Source organism: Schistocerca cancellata, chromosome 7 (assembly GCF_023864275.1).
Source record: "Schistocerca cancellata isolate TAMUIC-IGC-003103 chromosome 7, iqSchCanc2.1, whole genome shotgun sequence".
Taxonomy (NCBI): Eukaryota; Metazoa; Arthropoda; class Insecta; order Orthoptera; family Acrididae; genus Schistocerca; species Schistocerca cancellata.
In genome coordinates this window covers 183,038,290-183,060,554 of record NC_064632.1, presented here as the reverse complement: position 1 = coordinate 183,060,554, position 22,265 = coordinate 183,038,290, and the positions used below count along the sequence as shown (strand labels likewise).

The window sequence follows — 22,265 nt, the reverse complement described above, 5'->3', positions numbered from 1 at the left end:
TCTCCACCAGGATTTCGACTACCTCTGATTGTACCCTGGAAAGAGAAATGTCGTACCCATTATCCTTCTTACTCCTCCCACAGTGGTATTCTGCTGCTCACTGAACCTACACAATATTCTTGTCCATCCCTACACAACCCCTGCTTCCAACCCCTTGCCTCATTTGCTCATATCCCTGCAATAGACATAGATGCAAGACCTGCCCCATACATCCTCCCACCACCACCTACTCCAGTCCTGTCACAAACATCAGTCATGTGATCTACAAGCTAACCTGCAACCTTATAGAGCAAAGAGAATGTATCGTTTTCAGTTGTTAAATGACTTCTAAAACCAAACTCTACATCTGACAGCAAATTATGTGAAATGAAATGATCAATTAGCCTTATGTATACCACCTTTTCTTTTCAATAACTGTAGCAAACACTGATGGCATAGAAATAGGTGTAAAATTGTGTACATTATTTGTTCTCCCTTTTTATAAAGTGGCTTTATTATTGAGTACTTTAATTGTTCAGGAAACTGACCATTCCTAAAGAAAAAATTACAGATATGGCTAAGTACATCTAACATGTGTGGTCTGGTCCCTCATTTCCATCTCAGCAAATACAGTATGCAAACAGTTAAAATATGATGGCATGCAGAACAAAGTTTACACAATTCACAGATGGGTGGCTTAGGTGACTGACGGCTGTGATAACAGGAAGGGCATCCAGGTACAGAGTTAAATAAAATGCCAGATCCTCAGTACAGGTGCAACTTGTTCTAGATGTGTTTAACATTCAGTAAAAGAAAAAGAAATAAATAGTAACAGCCCTATGGCACTGTCTTGAGGTACTTCAGAAATCACTTTTACATCTGTTAATTTTGTCCTGTTTAGAATAATATATTGACTTCTGTTTCCTAGAAAGTCCTAATCCAGTCAAAAATCCAGTCCAGTACTCAGTAACCTCATATTTTGCTCATCAAATGATGATGTGGAAGTCAAGGAACATGCCATCGATCTAAGTGTCTGTGGCACTCAGTATATAATGGACGAACAGAAAGAGCTGTATTTTGTGATGTTTATGCTTAAGAATCCAAGTCTGTTTTGACCTTCTCCAGAAACATCACAATGCATGAGAATAAACATGTTCCATAACCCATAACTCTACAATAGACTGATCTCAGGAATATAGCCTATAATTATGAGCATTAGTTGCGCTACCCTTCTTCAAAATGATAATTACTTGTGCTTTTTTCCAAATGCATTTTACCCATCTACATAAAAATTCACACGCCAAGTACAGTGCACGGTAGAACATATATTGTACCAGTATTTTTGGATTTCTTTCCTGTTCAGTTCACATACTGAATGAGGGGAAAATGCTGTTTAAATGCCACTGTACACACCCTGATCTCTCTCTTCTTTTCCTCATGATTCATCTGCATTGGTAGCAGCATAAAGGTCACACAGTCACCTTCGTATACAGGTTCTCTGAATTTAGCCAACAGGGTTTCATGAGAACTCTGTTGATATTCTTTCAAGGATTCCCATTTAAGATCTTCAAGCAGTTCTGTTACACTTTCAAATAGGCTATACCTGATGTGTAACAGTCCTAGCTATGAGTGTCTGAATTTGTTCAATCTCTATTGTAAAGCCTACTTGATAAGGACTCAACACTGAAACAATAACCCAGATTTGGTTTAATATCATCTTTTACATGATTTCCTTTACAGGTGCACCAAATTTTCCCAGGACCCTTCCAACAAATCTAAGTCTTCTGTTCACCCTCCCTGGTACTGGTTTTATTTGATTGCCCCATTTCATGTTGCTTCTTACTATTACCTCTAAATACTTATACAATGTGATGTGCTCAACATATTCACCACTGATCATATAATCAGGTACTATAATATTCTATCTCTTTGTTGTAGTCATTACCCTTCATTATTCAATTGACCTATGATAAAGTGCTGCTAGAAGGGGAGCAAGTTGTTGTGCATAATCTCTGTAGAATGTCACTGGTATCTCATCTGGTCCACATGCCTTTCCAGTATTAACCTGTTTTAGTTGATTTTCTGTTTCATGACCATTTATCTCAATACTTTTGTGCAGTGATTAAAAGGGGAAACCATTTCAGAATCCTGAACTCAGTATTTTAGCCAATCTTCCAATTTGATGCCATTGAAAGACTGAATAGATGAATTTAAATTCACCTACAGACTTCATATAAGACCATAAATTCTTAGGAATATTAGTCGATGAGTGGTCAAAATTTTATTTTTGAATTCATTGAACACTTTTCACATTGCTCAGTTTATGCTCATTTTGGTTCCATTAAGCTTTTGTTGTTGACTAGACTCTGCTTCCATATAAATCTGTAATCAAGCTCCCAGTATTTTTGTAGCAACTTTTTAACAGATCTGTTTGCACTACAGCGGGTCTTTACCACCCCTCACAATCTTGCTTAGCACATATTGTACAATGCTTTTAAATCTCATCCATTTTCCATCTGCATCTTTGTCTTCAGAGCTGCATATTTAATGCTGACTATGTAGATATTTTCCAAAAAAGTCTCCCCTCTATTACAGTGACATTATCAGGAAACTTTCTCGCAGTATTCTCCGGGTATTCTGTGACATGCTCTGCCACTGCTTGTACAGAGGCAGGCAGTCTGCTAAAAGCATCTGATTACCATGGTTGACCCACTTTTTACGTTTACCTTTACTCTGATTATTTCACATGTGGATTCTATTCTAATCACAGCAGATATCATCAAGTTATTTCTTTCAATAAATATGCCACCACCATTGGGGATTAGCCTGTTTCTACTATACATATTCTTCTATCTGGGCATTATTTACTTCAAAACTTTTGGGGATCAGCCACTTTTAGGCCCAGAAACCCAGCCATTATTTAAAATATTACTATACATCTGTGTTTGATATATGTTAAAGAGCAATACATGCTAAAAAAATTTGTTTTTCTAATAGATTACAAATAAAGATGACGTAATTGGCCTTTAAAAAAAGTGAGAGTTGTGCTCTTGACCCCCTCAGAAGACACCACCTTAACAAAACACTGTCCATATGGGCAAGAGCATTTGTGTGATCCAAAGAAGTGGAGGGCTATACTGGCGGTATCTAACTACCAGCAGGGTCTCCCAAGCTGGACAGGTCTCCATAGAGGGTCCATACGAAGTGTGTCCCATGACATCCCGTCTAGTGTCCTGTCCTGTCCTATCCTCTCATATCATATTCTATCCCATGCTATATTCTCCATTTCTTTCCTTTTCCTCTCTGTGATTGTGTGGCAGCAGGCACAGTCCCATAATGTGGACAGCAGAAGATCCTTGGAAACCAGGACAACGGTGATGCACATAGGCCTTACTGCGAAGGGATGGATAGCGTTCTTAAAAGCAGCAAGAAGAGCTTACTGGAGTGAAAAACAGTCTCAGAATAGATAATAACCATACACTTTTAAACAAATGTGTGATATGTCACTGTAATTCAATGCTATGCACCTACTGAAATAGCTAAAGGAGAATTAAAAGATGCATTTTATACAGAGGTTAAAGGAGTCCTTAGACAAACAAATTTTAGGGAAATAAAAATTTTAATGGGTGACTTGAAATCAAAAGTTGGTTCAGAAAGTGAAGGGCCTGGACATATCATGGGTGTACATGGCACAGGGATCAGAAATGGTGAACTGTTGATAGATACATGCGCTGAACATGACCTAGTCATTGGAGGCACATTGTTTCCACATCGTAACTGCCATGAGACAACATGGGTTTCTCCAGATCACGTTACTGCAAATCAAGTAGACCACATAGCCATAAGCCGCAAGTTACAACACTCTCTGTTAGATGTCAGAAATAGAAGAGGAGCAGATGTTGTAAATGACCAGCACCTAGTTTTGGCAGAATTCAGACTGAGGATAGTGGCAAATGGAACCAAGCCCAAGCACAGGAGCAAGAAAATAGATGTGGCAAGGTTAAAAGACCAAAAGATCAAAGAAACATCTGCCCATTAACGACAAAACAGATTCCAGGTCCTCTCTGACGAAAACTTTATGGAAGAGGGAATTGAAACGGGTTGGCAAAAAAATCAAAGACAGTTATTTAGATATGGGAGGAAAAAATCTTAGTATTTAAGGCGCATCAAAGGAAGGACTGGATCTCCAATGCTAATGGAATGAAGTCAGTCACAGGAAAGAACTAGAACTTAAGTTAAATCTTTGTAAGACAAGAGTGCAGAAGAGCGAAGCGCATAAAGAATACACCGAGGCGAATGAAAAAGTGAAAATAGGGCTATGTTGAGATAAAATGAAATGGACAGATGAGCAAACAAAGTTAGCAGAAGAGGCAACAAGCCAAGAAAATATGAAAGAGCTCTACAATATAAACAAATGGTTGTCAATGAAAAACTTGAGACGTGAAGGACCAGTTAAGAACAAGGATTTGGTGATGCTCACAACTCAACAGGCACAGCTACAGAAATGGGAGGAGCACTTTAAGGAACTGTTAAATTGTGAAGACAACCAAGAGAAACAGGTAAGAGATGTTCCAGAGGAAGTCAAAGAAGATGAGGATATAAATCTGCAGTGCCCCACAATGGACGAAATTAGGATTGCTTTAAAAACCTTAAAGAATGCAAAGGCTCCAGGCCTAGACAACATAGCACCGGAGCTCCTCATAGCCAATATCGAAAAGCCAACAAAGCCAAATCTAAAAACTTTAAAAATTTATAAAAAAAGAATTGTAAGAGATAGAGCAAAAAAATTTTGCAAGTGCTTTCAGGATGATAAAAGAAGTAATTGTGCCAAGTTTCATCAAAATCTGACATGGTTGGTGTCAAGGCCTGGGTGACTTGACATGGAATGACCCTACTGTTATGTATAGTTATGGATGTAGAGGTACCTAGCTATAAGCTAATAGGGTACAACGCTATCTTTTTTTTTCCATGTAATATTTTTGCTATATGAAACATAATGTACAAATAGCTATAATACTTCTGACAATATTGATTGCATGTTAATGCTGATAAATTATGGCTTACTGTTATGTATGGATCTAGGTGTTGAGGCTGTTGTAAGCTATATTTTTACTATGTAATATTTTGGTATGTAAAACACAATGTACAAATAGCTGTAACTCTTCTGACGACATCGATTGCACGTTAGTGCTGAAAGATGGATAAAATAAATAAATAAATAAATAAAAGTACTGTTAAAAAGCTCTGTCCCTTGCTGAAGCATATTTGGCTTGAAGAGAAATTTCCAAAGGAGTGGAAAAATGGTTTGGTGGTAAAGCCCCCAAAAAAGGGAAATTTGTCAGACTATAACAACTGGAATGGTATTACATTGTTGTCAGTGCCCAGTAAGGTCCTCACCAGAATTATTTTAAACAGAATTAAAGAGTCTCATGAAAATCGACTGCATAAAGAACAGGCTGGATTTAGGGCACAGCACAGTTGTGTTGATCTTAGTAACACTCTTAGGATCATTTTAGAGCAAAGCAAAGAATTCCAAGCAACCATGTACTTGGCATTCATTGATTTTCTAAAGGCCTTAGATTCCATGAAAAATAAAGTGCTCTGATAGGTGTTGCAGAAGTATGGTATACCACAGAAGATCTTAAACATTATAAAAGATCTATGTGATGGCTACAAATGTTGCATACTCCACAAGGGAAATATGACAGAGCCCATAAAAGCAATAACTGGAGTCCGGCAGGATTGCATTTTATCACCAATACTTTTTCTACTTGTTCTAGTCTCAGTTATGAGAAGAGTCACAGCAGGCAGGAGATGAGGAATCCAATGGGGGATCCATGAATGTCTGGAGGATCTGGATTTTGCAGATGATATAGTTTTACTAACTCAAAGGCTGACTGATCTGCAAGCTAAATTAAACTTGCTGAAAGTAGAAGCAGAGACTGCTGGCCCCAAGATAAATATAGGTAAAACAAAGGAAATGAGAGTAAATTCAGGGAACAGCAGGTGGAGACTGTCAACTCATTCCTATATCTGGGTAGCGTAGTGATGAAGATGATGGAGCTGGAGATGACATGAAAAACCACGATAAAAAAAGCAAATGCTGCCTTCATACAATTGTATCCAATATGGAAAAATAGAAATATCAGGTACAAAACAAAAATCTGTATTTTTAATACAAATGTGAAGGCTGTCCCATATGCCAGTGAAAACTGGAAAATAGGTAAAAAGATAACATCCTAGTTACAAAGCTTCATAAATAGATGTTTCCGATGCATCATGAATATCTGGTGGCCAGAAAAAATATGTAATGAGGAGCTCTGGCGAATAACAAAGCGTATACCTGTAGACAAGATATGAGAGAGAAAGTCGGGGTGGTTGGGGCACACATTGAGAAAACCAGATGGAGCCATAAAGAAAAAAGCATTAGAATGGAATCCCCAGGGGGAAAAGGAAGGAAGGGAGACCTAGGGGCACATGGAAGAGGACAGTGGAAGGGAAGCATAAAGAGTTGGCAAGACCTGGGCAGAACCAAGGCAAATGGCCAAAGACAGAGACAGATGGCAAGTTCTCCTGGATGCCCTATGCCCCCCATAGGGGCCAGAGGAGTTAAAGTCAAGTAAGTCAGTGAGCTCTTGAGCAATTTCACACATAATTGGCTTTTTTATGGGAAAGTCTGCAACATACAGAGAAGTAAATTGCATTGAGGACAACACCAGCATGCTTCTTGCATGTTTACTATGCCAGTAGTCCATTTTATTTTCTCTGAATGAATCTTGCAAACCCATGTTGGATGTTGCCGCTTCGCGGACAGGAATTTAATCAGGAAAGTGTTGTCCTACAAGCCTATTTATGATAGTTGCACTAAGAACAATTGCTTGAGCTGATGCTGTGGAAAAACGTTTCACCAATTTCGTCAAACTCTTCCCTCTCAGATATTTCTCCCTCCATCCATTGCTTGGTCAACAATTCTTCTAAACGTGAAAGTTCGCTGAGCATGCTTGTCTTGGTACTTGTTTAGTTGCCCTATGTACTTTGGTAACTACTGTTGCTACAACTGCATCATGATCACTAATATCAATTTCAGTATATACATCCTCTTAGAGACCAGGTCTGTTGCCATTAGGTCTAATATGTTTCCACCATGATTGTGGCTCCAAACTGTCTGTTCTTATTAGTGACCAGTGTCTTGTTACATTCACTACTTACAAAACTAATTATTCCAATTTATAGTTGGTTGATTAAAGTTTCCTCTAATGGTTACATTATGATTGATAAACGTATGTACTAACAAGTTGAGGTTTTCTCTAAAGTTTTGATTACATCTGGGGTTTGAGTCTGGCGGTCAATAGATGAACCCAATTGTAAGTTGATTCCACCCTGTTATTGAGAACTGCCAAGGCAGTCTTGCATACAGATTCAATTATATCTTGGTAGCTTTGAATTTATTATTTACTGTGATGAATACTCCATCCATATTTCCTTTTAGACTATCCTTTCAGCACACACTTGAATTTTCTCCTAAAGTTCACTGGCATCAGTCGGGTTTGTATCTAGTATTAGACCTATGTAAAGTACTCTACTTTTTAGCACTTGTTCAGATCTGGAATTTTGTTGCAAATGCTCTCAGAACTTTTTTGAGAAGGTAGTTTACAACAGGATATTGAGCCATATTTCTGACACAATTCTTTAAACAATTGTTCATATTATTTTATGTAAAAGACTTCCTACAATGGAAGCAATATATGACCTCACAAACACATTTTCAGAAGGAAGAGAACCCTTAGGTCTTTTCTGTGGTGTTATCAAGGATTGCAGTAACCCATAACATTTTACTTAGGAAATTAAAACAGTATGCAATTACAGGCATCTCTCTCTCTCTCTCTCTCTCTCTCTCTCTCTCTCTCTCACACACACACACACACACACACACACACACTTGCAGAGATGGAGTCATCTCAAAGCAAAAGAAAACGAATGGTTGCATTAACAAATGTTACCAAAGGAACAAAATCAAATTCATAGGGGAGAAATATTAAATATGGTATTTCTACAAGCTTTGGTACTTGTCCCGCTCATGTTGATTTGTCAAAAACATTCGAGGGCCCTTCAGAAACTGGGACATTTCCTGTTGTTAAATTTTGTTCTGACAAACAGCCAGAAAAATAATGAAACAGATTCTCAGATGTTCACAGCCAATAATTTAATTCTTAGTCTTGTAAAAACTCATACTGTATCAGCTAAAATAGTTTTTGAAACACAACATAATTGGATAGATAAAAAAAATTACTCACAAAGCAGCAGCAGGAGAAAATATGTATAAAGGTTAAAGAAATGTACATGCTTTCGGAACCAGTGGCCCCTTCTTCTGGCGGAAGGGTTGAAGGGGAAGGAAGAGAGGTGAGGGGAAAGGACCCGTGAGGTTTAGGAAATGGGCAGAGTTTGGAAAAGTCACCCAAAACCCTGGTCAGGTGAGACCAGACAGGATGGAAGGAAAGAAAAACGGCTTTCCTTCCATGCTGACAGGTAAGTCTCCCCTGATCGGGGTTTGTAGGCAACTTTTACAGTCTCTCTGCTTTTCCTAAACCTGACCAGTCCTTTTCCTTCATCCCTCTTCCCTGCTCTTCAATCATTCTGCCAGAAATCTCATACTGCACCATTATAGAGAAATAAAAATTACTTACAAATACCAGAAATAGACATCACTGAGCAGATACTAGATGAAATTCCATGTGTTAAGTTCCTAGGCATCCATCTGGATAATAAAGTGATAGGGAACCACTTTGTGGGTAAAAAGAAAAGGTGAAGTCTTTAACACTCAAACTGTGAATGGGCTTCTGGCCTGACTGCAAGTAGGGCGCACCTTTTGTTTGCTGCTGCCCAGGGTCATGAGCTGTAGCCCTGGCTGCCTTTTATCTCTGGGAGAGATCGCCAGTACTCAGTTTGATAGCAGGCTGGGTCCATCTTGAATGGACTGGAATGAGGAATATTCCCCACTCCTACCCTGGATTGAACCCAGGGCCTCCATTGACGAAGTGTAGCACTCCGCCCACTAGACCACCATAACCATTGTGTGGAGGAGTAAACTGGAAAGCTCAGTCCTGTCCACTATGCAGTCAGAAATCTCTATCGTTATGATGACTTGCAAACAAGACTGTTAGCATACTTTCACTTGATACTGGCATACGAGGCAATGCAGTTAAGGTGAAAAAAGTATTTATTTTACATGAAGTATGCAGTAAAACTGGGTGTAAAATAAATTACTGAACATCTTGCAGAAAGCTCTTCAGGAACTATGGAATTCAGAAACTGAAATGCTGATATATTTACGCCTTAATGATATTTATGGTTATGCATTTGTGAAATTCACAACCATAATACTAGATGTAAAAATATACCATACTTTCATCTGTCAGTTTTCTCAGTGTTCAGATCTTTTATGTTTTTGTCAAGATAAGTATTATAATTGTAAATTATTGTTTTTTTTTCTTTGCTATTTGTTGACAGATTGTTGTGTCTTGTCAAGTGGTGCCAAAAATGTATGTGACTCAGCTACTGAAACGTTCTTATTTCGTGTTCAGCATGCAGTTATTCTCTTAGGGATGCAGATATCTTGTCCATCTGTTTTTTATAGGTAAGACAGTGTAACTAGGAGTTAAGTACTACAGAATATGGTTATAACATCTTGTCTGTAGAAGTCACCATCTCATCTGCCCTTGCACCCCATTCCTCCACTATTTATTTGTTCCAGTACCTCCCAGAATTGCCCATCTGTTCTTGTTCCTTGCAAATAAAGGTAGCAAAAATGCCAGGAATGTGATGGTGATTACCGTATTTACTCGAATCTAAGCCGCACTCGAATCTAAGCCGCACCAGAAAAATGAGACTCGAAATAAAGGAAAAAAAAAATTCCCGAATCTAAGCCGCAGCTGAAATTTGAGACTCGAAATTCAAGGGGAGAGAAAAGTTTTAGGCCGCACCTCCAAATCGAAACAAAGTTGGTCCATTGTAATATGAGACACAATTCAGGTCAAATGAATGACGATACAGCTACAGTAGTTTGGTTCGAGCCGTAAGCTTAGCAGTTAAGCTTTACCAGGTAGCCATTGCTATGCGTCAGGCGCTCCGTCCTTATTTATACGGGTACCCTTCGTTTTTCACGTGCTTCGTCTGGTTTGAATTGATTGCTTATTTTTCTTTGATCTGATAATTGCTGTTCTCTTTGTTATAGGTGTTTTCGTCACTCTAAGCTGAAAATGCATTACTGTATTGTGTCATGCATTGTTTGTCGCATTCCGATAATGAATGTTCACGACCTGTCGCCGCTCGCGGCATGGTTTGCTTTTGTGCGTGCTACCGCCGCTTACAATAAAAAAAAAGGGGAGTAATTGTCTCAGTAGCGTAACAATGGCAAGAGACTGCTATTTGTTGTTATTTACACTGCTGCTTTCTTTGATAATGATCAACAAGAACCAAATAATAAACTGCGTATGATAGAAGATGTTCTGAACGAGAGTTTAGCGACAATTTTTCTCCGTTTGAAAATCTTTGCAGACGCCTCTTAAGTACATTATTTTCTGCACAGAAATTAGTCACCACCTTAGATTTAAAAATCTAGTCAATTGCCGCGCGCGCTTCATTTCTGACTGTATCACTATTAGGCAAAAGAATAATACGAATATGAACATGACATATGTGTATACTTCCGCGTTTGTGTTGTCTCACTCTAGTTTCGTAGTTTATTAGGCAGACAGGAGTTAAATGAGATAGCAGCAAACACGAAAGAATACATGGCAAAATGTTTATATTCGTATTATTCTTATGGTAAGAGAATACTGCATGTGATTCAGAATTCACAAAAGTTCCCATTAGCAACCATCTCTTCTCACAGGTAGAAAAAAAATCAGAACGTAGAATTGGCTATACTGACAAACATCGCAAACGGTCTTGCCAGTCGGATTTTCGTAGTGCATTGAAAAGCTACTACATTCGAAGATGAACAATACGGAATTTGTATTTACGTCGTTGGATAATGTATGAAAATGCAGTGGTCGAAATTCGCGTTGGAGAAAAAAGCTCGTCTCCATCTTTTTTTTTTTTTTTTTAATTTATTTACTGACGCAGAGGTTTTGGCGCCAGTATTTATCTTTGTGCCTGTAAAGCATGCCTGTGTATATACATATATTCGACGGCAGAAGTTAGTTGTGGCGGCACCTACCAACATATTTCAGAACTTCCGATTACTTTGCACTCGATTCTAAGGCGCAGGCGGTTTTTTGGATTACAAAAACCGGAAAAAAAGTGCGGCTTAGATTCGAGTAAATACGGTATTGTAAGGATTGTATGTTGCCAGCATATTGGTTGGCTTTAGAAGTAGGTTTGTATTTTGGGGAAGTATTTTGCATTGAGAAACAGAGGTTCAGTTTGGTACAGCCCCTTTAACTTTCTGGAATACTGATGGTCTGCAAACTAAACCAACCTTCTCAAGAGCTACTAACACTAACTAAAATGGAGGATGAAGTTCCAGAATTATTTGTGTCATTACACTAATCATCAATTTGATGCAGTTTATCAGTGCAAATTTAATTAGAATCATTCTTGTGAAGCACATATTTGAACAATGGAAACTTAAGGTTAGAATATCAACAATATAAAGAAAAGATAGATTGATACTCACCTGCCATCTCTGTCAGCTCGGACCAGAATGCAGCTATCAAGTATAATGCAAGCAGCAATCTGGAGAGGGTGAGGAAGGGGAAGTGACAGCAGGGTACAGGTGGGGGAAGAAAAGAGAACACTCTGGGGAAGCATACAGGGTCTAGATTGCGAACAGGTGCAGCATTGGGAGGCCTTGGGACAGGGAGGTGGGGAGGGTGGTGGACGGGAAGTGAATAAGGAGATGAGCAGGGAAGAGGAAAGAGAGGTGGGTGTGTTGACAAAGGGTGGTACACAAAGGGGTGGGAGATGAGAGTAGGGATGTGGCGTTAGGACAGACAGGGTGGAAACTGTTGGGTCGAGGGTATGGAGACAGTAGGTTAATGTAGGTTGTGGCTGGGATAATTTCGAGAGTGTTGTAAGCGTAACTCCCACCTGCACAGTTCAGAAAAGCTGATGGAGGAGGAGAGGATCCAGATGACTTGGACAGTGAAGCAGCCACTGAAATCAGACATGTTGTGCTACAGTGTGCCTACTTCACTCTTGGCCACAGTTTGGTGGTGGCTGTTCATTCTTGTGGACAGTTCTTTGATAGTAGTACCAATATAAAAAGCTATGCAGTGATTGCAGCAGAGCTGGTACATGACTTGGCTGATGTCACAGGTGGCCCGGAATCTAATGGGAAAGGATAAGCCTGTGACAGCACAGGAACAGGAGGTGCTGGGTGGGTGGATTGGGCATGTCTTATTTCCATAGGGATGTGATCCCTGTGGCAAGGGGTTGGGATTGGGAGTGGAGTAGGGATGGACTAGGAAATTGTGGCGGTTGGGTGGGCAACAGAACACCACTTTAGAAAGGGTGGGAAGGATTTTCAGTAGGATGTCCCTCATTTCAGGGCATGATGATAGGTAATCAAAGCTCTGACAAAGGATGTGGTTCAGCTTTTACAATCCAGGCGTAGGTGATGAAGGGGGCACTCCTTTGTAGTTGTTTCTTGTGGGGTTCTGTTGCCCACCCAACCTTCACAACAACCTACACCATCCTTATGCCACTCTCAGTCCCAAACCCTTGCCACAGAGATCATATCTCTATGGATGATCCAGGTGCAAGATGTGTCCAATCCACCCACCCAGAACGTACCATTCCTGTCCTGTCATGGGCTTATCCTACCCCATCAGAATCCAGGCCACTAATGAAAGTAGCCATGTCATACAGCAACTCTGCTACAATCATTGCACAGCTTTTTATACTGGTATGACTACCAACTAGCTGTCCACTGGGATGAACGGAGACCACCCTGTAGCACAACATGCAGCTGAACATAACATGCTTGATTTCCATAGCTGCTTCACTGCCCCAGCCATGTAGATACTCCCTGGTGCAGATGGGAGCTATCCTTACAACACATTCTCTGCTCCCAAAATTATTCCGGCCTCAGCCTACAATAACTCCTCTGTTCTATCACCTACTCCCTGCTCTCATCTCCCACCTCTCTGTGAGCCATCCTCTGCCAATGCACCCACTAGTCTTTCCCCTTTCCTGCTACCCTCCCCCATCCTCCCACCCCTGTTCCGCAGCCTCCCAATGCTGCACCTGTTGGCAATATAGTCCCTGCATGCTCTGCCAGACAGCCATCTTCCTTGCTCCCCACCTGTACCCAGTTATCCATTTTGCTTCCCCGTCCCTCTTCCCTCCAGGTTGATGTGTATCATCTTTATAATGAGTAGCAATCTGGCTTTTCCTCACATTGGTGAAACACTTACTTGTGTAGTTAAGTTTACTATATAATAAATATTGTCGAAGTTGGACCACAATTTCTTAGAATTAAGCTTGTTGTGGAGTTTTTGTCTGTTCCACCATTAAAAATGATATCTTACATTCTGCATTACCAACATATCTTCTGGGCTAAAGCCTAGATCAGTGCCTGCAGCAACCATGGTGATGTTTCTCTACTGCACATAGGGTGTGTGTAGTGTGAGTTAATGAGCATTTCGCTCTCATTTAAGTATATGGCCAAAAGAGACAGCCTTCCAGGAATTGTGAAATGAATTCTGTCGTCCAGGATTGTGTGTCACAAAGAGCACAGATTCGCCATGAGATGGGGAAATTCACAGGCGTCTATTGTGCTGAATGAGGCCAGGCTGGTGAAGCCTAAGCGCTGTAGTGTGCGAGTGAGACAGACGAGAACCTACGCCAAAGGGAAACCCCGTAGGAGCTCTTTGTGCCCAGTGTGGTGTAGCAGTGTTTAATATGGTGGACCTAAGATCGGCCATAAAGGGAAACATTCATGAAAACTACTTAATTCTGCAGTAATTCAGGGAATGAAGCCACAGTAATTTTGATATACCATTTTTCTTAAATTTTTGGGGAGATCCCAATAAAACTTGAATATTGTTCATATCTATAACAGTTTAGGATTTACTGTTAAAGTGAAATTAACAAGTTTTGTAATGCTAAAATCTGAACGCTTTGGTCAATCTTAACGATTAACATTTCATCTACAAGTGCATCATTAAAATGACAAATGTTGTAAATATCAGCTCTGTAACTTTATTTGTTTAGAATTATCAGTATTTTCAGTTAAGCATCAGATCATCATTTCCTCTACAAAACACATTGAACAATGACAGCATGACACCTAATTGAACCATTAGGTAATAGAATATTTATTGTAGAGTTTAGTGCATAACAGTTACTTTTGTTATTTATTTATTTATCAGAAAGCACTCTGGTGCAAGGCTACTGGTCATGACATTCAGAGTTAAGAAGGAAATTGTATTGGTTTTATGTAAAAGAATTTAATGTTTATTATGTAATGGATATTATTGTTACTTTATGTAGATCATGAAAGTGGTCAAGCTTTGGTTTTTTAAATATGTTAAAATGTAAAATAATGTAGAATAAGCTGTAGCCAATGAGATGGATGGCTTCAGGGAAGGGAACTGCACTAGTCAGCTGAGTGACAATGTTCAGCATGCGGGAAACACGGCTGGAGATGGGCAGAGGGACAGTGCTGGTGGAGGCGCGAAAGTGAACAGTTGGTCTTTAGATAGCTAGGGAGTGAAACGACTTAGAAAATTTCACTTTGTTTTATACGATTTCGCAAACTTGCCACCAGGCAGACAATTTAACCAAAGGGTCACAAGTGTCTAATTTAGGGCATGTAAAGCGACACGTGCGGTTCAACCCCTAGGCAAATTTGAGCCAAGACATTTTGACGAAGAGGAACCACTTGTGAGCCCGAACATCTTTGGGATGTTAGCTTGCAATTGGGGGCTCGTCCGGGATAGGAATTTGGGAATTGTTAATTGAGGGATAAGAATCTTGCAAAGTTTTGGAACAGGATTGGATTTTGGAAAGTGTTAGTTGCTGAATATGAACTCTGGAAAGTTTTAGAATTGGATATGAATTCTGCAAAGTGTTTCCAAAAGTATTATTCTGTGGTCTAGGCCCCAAGGCTGTGGCAATTTAGGCAGTTTGCATGGGGGCTCTGAACTACAAATTTTGCAACATTGATAGGCAGGACCTCTCGCAAAAGTTAAATGTGAGATCATTGCAGGACTGACTATTAGATTTCTTAAATAGTTGTGAAATTACAATTGTAATTCTCACAGTTAACGACATTCTGTGGTCTAGGCCCCAAGGCTGTGGCAATTTAGGCAGTTTGCATGGGGGCTCTGAACTACAAATTTTGCAACAATTGTGTGCACCGAGTTTTGGCAGTGGTTAGCAGTGATAAAAAAAAGTAACGCAGAAGAAGAGGCGACATTGAAAGTGCATGGTTCCAGTCATCAGCGGAAGTTACAGTACCACAGCAGAGGCTACAAGATCTTCAGCATCGGCTTCAACTGCAACATTGGCAGCATTACCATGGCAGAAAGATCCAGCATGACAAAGCTAAGTACCTGCGCTGATAACGAGATTATGTATGATTCTGTAGTTCAATTGCCAATAATAAACATCGCTGATATTAAGCTGTCAGCCAGCTTGTGTGGGTCCGAAAATACTAGTGAGCCACTTAGCCCGAAGTTGGAGTGGGAGAGTGTGATCGGCAGTGAATTTATAGGACAAATAGTCAGAAATCAGGCAAGAGAGATGAATTTGGGGGAGACATGATGTCGCAATTAATGCAAATGGTAAGAGGATTGGGATAAAAAATTGATTCTGTTAAAACGAAGATGGCTGACGTAAGTTTAAAAATTGATTTGGTTCAATCCAAATAGCATTGGTTGTGAAAGACGAAGTAGGTAAAATTACTAATGGAATCGAGGAATTGATAGACAGAAAAGTAAAATCCCTTCGGGATGAAATGGGCAAAATTTCTGATGAATTTGGGATACTTGATTCTAAGATGGATGAAGCAGAGAAAAATTTCAGTGATAAGGTGGAGAAGTTGCAGGCAGATCTGGGAGGCAATGTAAGAAAGTGTATGAGTAGGCAAGATGCTCTAATGGCTGAGACGACAGAGGCTATTAGCAACTTATCTGTTCGAATAAGTATAGGGGAGAAAGACGTAGATAAAATAAAGGAACAAGTAGAATTTGGCATTAAAATTGAAAATGGTGAAGTTAAAAAGCAAATCAATGAAATAAAAAGCAAATTGAATTCTTTAGCTGCACATCAAACCTCTACAGTGATCAGTGTTCTGTGGATGAACTCGGGAACGGTCAGATGTTTTGGAGACGATGGGAAATATCACCCAGTAAATTTTCTAGCAGCATGTAGCATGCAGGACGAGGCGAAAATAAAATTCATGAAAAGACATTTGGAAGGTGAGCCGCAATCGTGGCAAATATACACAGTGTTACATTCACTACCTACGAAATATTTGAAAGCAGTTTCCTGAACAAGTTCTGGTGTGAAGCAAAGCAAATGTGACTCCAAAATGTGTTTCTGAATGGGCCAACATTTAAATATGGGAATGTGTCGATGTGAGAATTTTGTGAATGTGAACTTGTGAGATTAATGTATGTGAAACATCCATTGGGAGTGTTTACTGAAATTATGACATTGAAAAGGCGGTTACTGGAAAATTTGCAGTGGGATCTAGTGCAGTCCTAGCAACTCAATAGATGAATTTTTGGGCTTTGTAGAAAAATTAGACCGCGCTTTTAAATTGAAATCGCAAAGTAAGCAGACAAATAGTTTTCAGAGTGGAAATCATAACTACTATGAAAGACATCTGGAAAGTTATCAACGGAATGCAAACAGCAGTTTTGATAAGGGAAACAGAAACGGAAACAGAAACACTTCAAATGATAAATTTCAAACCGGTAATGGGAAAGGATACTTTCGTGACAGGGACCGACACCAAGAATGTAGATTTGAGGGACCAGCTCCTGGTAAAATGAACCCGTATAATGGAAGATCAGAAAACTAAGTTTTGCCGCATTTCAGGTCCGGGGATGGCAAAATAAACTGGCGATGGATGGGACGCAAGTAAACGGAAATGTGATAGATGTCAATAAATCAGCAGAAAGGTGACAGAATTTTGAAATGAAATTACTAAGGGATGAGAATAAAATAGGTAAATTTTCAAATCAGATTGTACATAAAAGGTATAATCCTAAGATAATGAAGTATAACAATAAAGGCGATTACGACTATTCAGGGCTAAATGATTTGTTTTATGAATGTGAGACAAAAGAGTGTGCGAATGTTAATAAAATGAAAGATTCTATGTGCCAAAAGAGGGCTGAAGTGGAGCTGAATTTGGTGGAGTTAGATGGTATAGAAAATTCTAAAGAGGTACTAACCAGCGGTAATGATTATAGTGATGAAGGTAATGATATTTCAGGTGATGTTGTCAAGGCGAAAGTTGTTAAGGAGGTTAATAAGGGCAGCATAGCATTGGTCTCGTCAGCTGTTGATGAATTTGTGTATGCACAGATATTGGTGAATTATTTTTGGAGGAAGGTAGTAATGATGTTTTATGTGCTGCAGTTACGAAAGTTGAAGCTGTTGGTATTGATACTTCAGAGGAAGAAATCTGTGTTTATCTCTCTACTAATTGAGGTGAAGCTGAAATTCTGGATGGATCTGTGTATCTTGAATGTTTGTCTGAGAATAAATGTGGATCTGAATTTGATTTTTATTTAATCGTGTCTGAGCTACATCTGTAATTAATTAATACGCTATATATACTAGATTACAAATACAAGTAAATGATAGTTATTCATTCATATGTACATTCACGATCTTCACATATTGTAAGTCATTATTATTGTCTAAAGCAAGGCTCATATCTCTCTCCAGTGTTCGGCACACTTCACTGCAGTGTCGTTGGCCAACCACAGGTCTTGGAAAGTGCATGGGGCAAGCAAAGATGGACAGGTCAGCAGGTGTGTCATGGTTTGTTTTCCTCCACATTGGCAGGGCTCTTCTTCGGCGTATCCCCACTTGATCAGGTTATCCTGCGATCTTCCCATTTGACATCTAAGTCTATTTAGGCTCTTCCAGACTCTCCATTCCAATTGTGAGCCAGCAGGAAGTTTTTCTTTAATGTTCCAACTTTTCAGACTGCCTTTATCCAATTTCTGTTTCCACATTGATTCTCTAGTTGTAGACTGACTTTCGGTTAGTGGGCGTTCAACTTTTATGAAGTCTTTCCTAGATTTAAGTCTTGCCTCCGCTGGCTGATGTGCGTACTGGGGATGTCTTCTATCTTTGCACTGCCTGCTTCGTTCGGCCATTGCCAACGTTTGCCGTCTGATCTGTTGGGGGGGGCTATTCCAGAACACATATAAAGGAGATCACGGTTTGTAGGCTTCAGGCATCCCGTGATTAATTGACGTGAGGCATTCAGTGCTGCGCCTAGCTTCTGAGCATGTGTCGATCTTCTCCAGACGGGGCATGCATATTCAGCTGAAGCAAAGCACAATGCCAGGGATGATGCACGTAGAATTTCAGGGTTTGCTCCCCAGTGTGAGTTGGTAAGTTTACGGATTATGCCGTTCCGTGTGTTGACTTTCGCTCTAGTTTTTTCTACGTGTTTCTTGTAAGACAATCTGAATTTGATGTGCAATCTGCACTTAATGTGGTGCAGGAATGTGTAGGAGAGGAAAAGGTATTAAGCTTGGGTTTAAATCAAAACACAGTGGAATTTAATGGTACTGTTGATTCTGAAATTGCATGACGCTGTAGCTACAATTTATGTGATGTAATGGCAGAGGATGGTGAAACTATGAACGGTTCTTGTATTGATGAATTGTCGACGGGGGTAAATGAGGTTTTATGTAGCAAGTTGTATCATGTATCAGCGGCTGTTGAAAGTGATGTTTGTGAAGGTGTTTGTAATGACGTGGAAGTAAAAAGTAATGCTTTATTTCATTATAATGATGTCGTAGCTACTAATTTCAATAATTTTCAGGGAGAATATTGTGAGTTTGATTCTAATATAGAAAGTGATATTTGGACAGAATGGTATCGTAAGGAGGAATGTGATTTTATTGTAACTGATTGGCGATGGTACGGTAGAACATTACAATCTTTATTGCCTCATTTCTGGACTCGAGAGAAGTTTAAGATAGCAAGATGTCTAGAAGGGAGAAAAAATAAAATTGGAGCGAAAGGAGCATTTAATCAATTATTTTGGGATGAGTACGAAATTGAGGGGTGGATCGAACAGGATATGTGTGCTCTAGAGATGGAAGAGAAGGGATGAGACATAGAGAATGATTTATTGAGGGAACAGTGTTTAGAGCGAAAAGAAATGATTAATGTTCAGCCTCTCATTGAAATTAAAGTAAATGACGAGAAAGTAGACGCACTGTTCGATCCTGGAAGTAATGTGTCAGCATTGTCAGAAGGTTTTATACATAGGTTAAAGAATAAGAAATTAGTATTACTATCTGTAAACAGTGTAAAAATTAAAATGGCAGTTGGCGGTTTAAGTAAGCCAATAAGGCAAGAAGTGCTCTTGGAATTCAAGTGTGAGGAGAATCATTTTAGTATAGGATGCTTTGTAGTGAATGAACTTGTAAAAGATGTGGTGCTGGGAACAGATTTCTTATGTAAATATAAACCTTTGCTTCACTGTGTGGGAAGTTGCTTGGATTTTGAAATTGAGGGTGTAAAAAGAAAAGTAAAATTTAAGAATCTTTTGACTGGGGACAACCAGATTGTGCACACCATAATTACACAGGTTGGAATAAAGAGAACAGTATGTGTGGCAAGATAAAGGAAACAGTAGAAGCAGTCAAAGGTATATTGGAGGTAGAGAAAAAGGAGTTATGTGAATTGTTGTGCTGTTATGAGGACATATTTTCTGATCATCCTGGTAAAGTAACAGACTTTGAATACTCCATTAAAGTGAAGCCGCGCAAGCCGATTAAGTGCAAGCCTTATATAATTCTTATTGCTGATCGGGAAGCTGTCAAGGCCAGGTTAATGCAGATACTATAATGGGATATTATAGAGCAGTGTAGGAGTGATTATTGTAATCCCGTTGTAACTGTGAAGAAAAAAGACAGGTTGGTTAGAATCGTGTGAGACACACGTAAGATAAATAAGGTAATTGTGAGAGAATTCGACCAGCTTGGTAATGTGGAGGAACCGCTGTAACAGTGTCAGCAACATAAAATTGATATCTAGTATTGGCTTGACCTCAGGATTTTGGCAAATCCCACACACTCTGACTTTACACAGTTTTCTTATTTGAAGGACGAAGCTACTGGTTTAAGGTTGTACCGTTCGCCTCACAATTTCAAAGGCAGTATTTGTGAGAGTGCTAAGCCATGTCTTAGGGGAAAGCTTGATGAGTAAGTTGGTGATCTATGTGGACAACATTTTAATAGCAACGGAGTCCTAGTACGAACACTGTAAATTACTGGAGGAAGTGCTTGTGGCCTTAAGATGAAGTGGGATGATGTTAAAGATTGCCAAATGCGAAATTGAGTGTCTAGGACACATTCTTACATCTGAGGGAATGTTACCAAGTACAGAGTAACTAAAATCTATCACAGATTGTAAAAGGCCAACCAACAGAAAGCAATTAAAATCATACCTCAGATTATGTGGGTTTTATCAAAAATTCTTGGTGAATGGAGGAATGAATGAATAACCCAAATTTATGTAAACTATTAAAGAAAAACACATCCTGGAAATGGGCTGAGGTATGTGAAAAGGAATTTCAATACATAAAGGATAAACTGTGTGCAAGCAAGATGCTCTATTATCCTGACATGACCCTTCCATTCTGTTTGTCATCAGACAGTTCAGATTATGGGATAGGCTGTGAAATCTTCCAAGAAAAACAAATCGATGGGACGATAGAACACCAGAGTGTGGCTTTCGCCAGCCGCATGCTCAACAAACACGAACGCAGATACAGTGTATCAGAGAAGGAGCTGCTTGCAATCGTGTGTGGATTCAAAAAGTTCCATATGTATTTGGAATGTATAGAGGTAACAGTGCTATCTGACCATAAGGACCTTAGCTTTCTGCAAGACTATAGAATATTAAATGACCGTTTGATGTGCTGGGCAATATTCGTGCAGCAATTTAGTTACCAGATACGCTACATTAAAGGGACAGAGAATTGTATTGTCGATGCTCTGGTGCGGCTACCCGTTGGAGAGGAAGACCATGAAGGGGAGGAGACAAAGAACTAATTTCAGCTGCTGTACATGAAAGGAGTACCAGGGGAAAAGGAAATTCTTGTGGTCTGCAGGGATATGCAGAGAGTGCAAAGTGATAACCCTGAACTGAAAATGATCAAAATTAACTTTGACAGCAAGGGTTGTGAAAAAATATTTCAAGATCCACAAGGGTGTGCTGTTTCGCAGAAAAGATGGGAAGACTATGCTTCCCAGACAAACATGCGGAACAGCTGATAGATTACATCCATGTAAGTCACGGTCATTATGGGGCCCAGAAGTGCACGGAACTTATAGAGCAATACATCCACATTAATAACCTCGCCAGATGGATACGTGCATGGCTGGCTGGCTGCCTGTGATCGATGTCAGTGAGTAAAGTATTTTGCAGCCTGTGATCAATGTCAGCGAGTAAAATGTTGCACTACAACTCAACAAGGGTAATGCAAAGTATAATATCGACCAAGGTAGGAGAGTTACTGGTGGTTGACAATTTTGGCCCACTGCCCACACGACGTGGTGGTATGAAGTACATATTTGTTGTTGTGGACCTCTTTTCAAAATTTATTAAACTTTATTTGACACAGAAAGCTAACAGCAAGACGCTGATAGCCAAATTAAAAAAGGATGTCTTTAAAAACATAATCAAACCAGAAAGGCTGTTATCTGACAACGGATCTCGGTTTACGTCTAATGTTTGGAAGAAATTTATGAACGACCATGGTATGAAAAACATGAAAATATCTATGTACCACCCAGCGAATAACCCTTGCGAGCAGTATATGCGAAAAGTTAGATGACTAGATCAGACTTCTGCAAGTGATAGACACTCAAAGTGGGTGGAATATGTATGTTTATTTGAGGACATTCTAAACAGTGTGAAAAGTAACATAACTGGATATTCGCTCTTGGAGGTGATTACAGGAGTCAAACAGAAATTTCTATTAACGGTAACTGTGGAGGTCCCACAGTGCCAAGCTGAGTCAGCCTCTGATAGGGAGCAGGTGGTAAAATCCTGTATGGAGAAGCTGGCAG

At 39.6% G+C, this 22,265-nt stretch overlaps 1 protein-coding gene across 4 annotated transcripts in view; it reads left to right on the top strand.

Annotated features, from left to right (window-relative positions):
• Positions 1-22,265, top strand: part of LOC126092597 (UDP-GalNAc:beta-1,3-N-acetylgalactosaminyltransferase 2-like) — a 145,471-nt gene that overhangs the window by 79,273 nt on the left and 43,933 nt on the right. For all 4 annotated transcript variants that reach the window (XM_049908291.1, XM_049908292.1, XM_049908293.1 and 1 more), the window contains one exon: positions 9,487-9,613. In XM_049908291.1, coding sequence (XP_049764248.1) covers positions 9,487-9,613 — 127 coding nt within the window. The remainder of the gene's footprint in view (positions 1-9,486; positions 9,614-22,265) is intronic.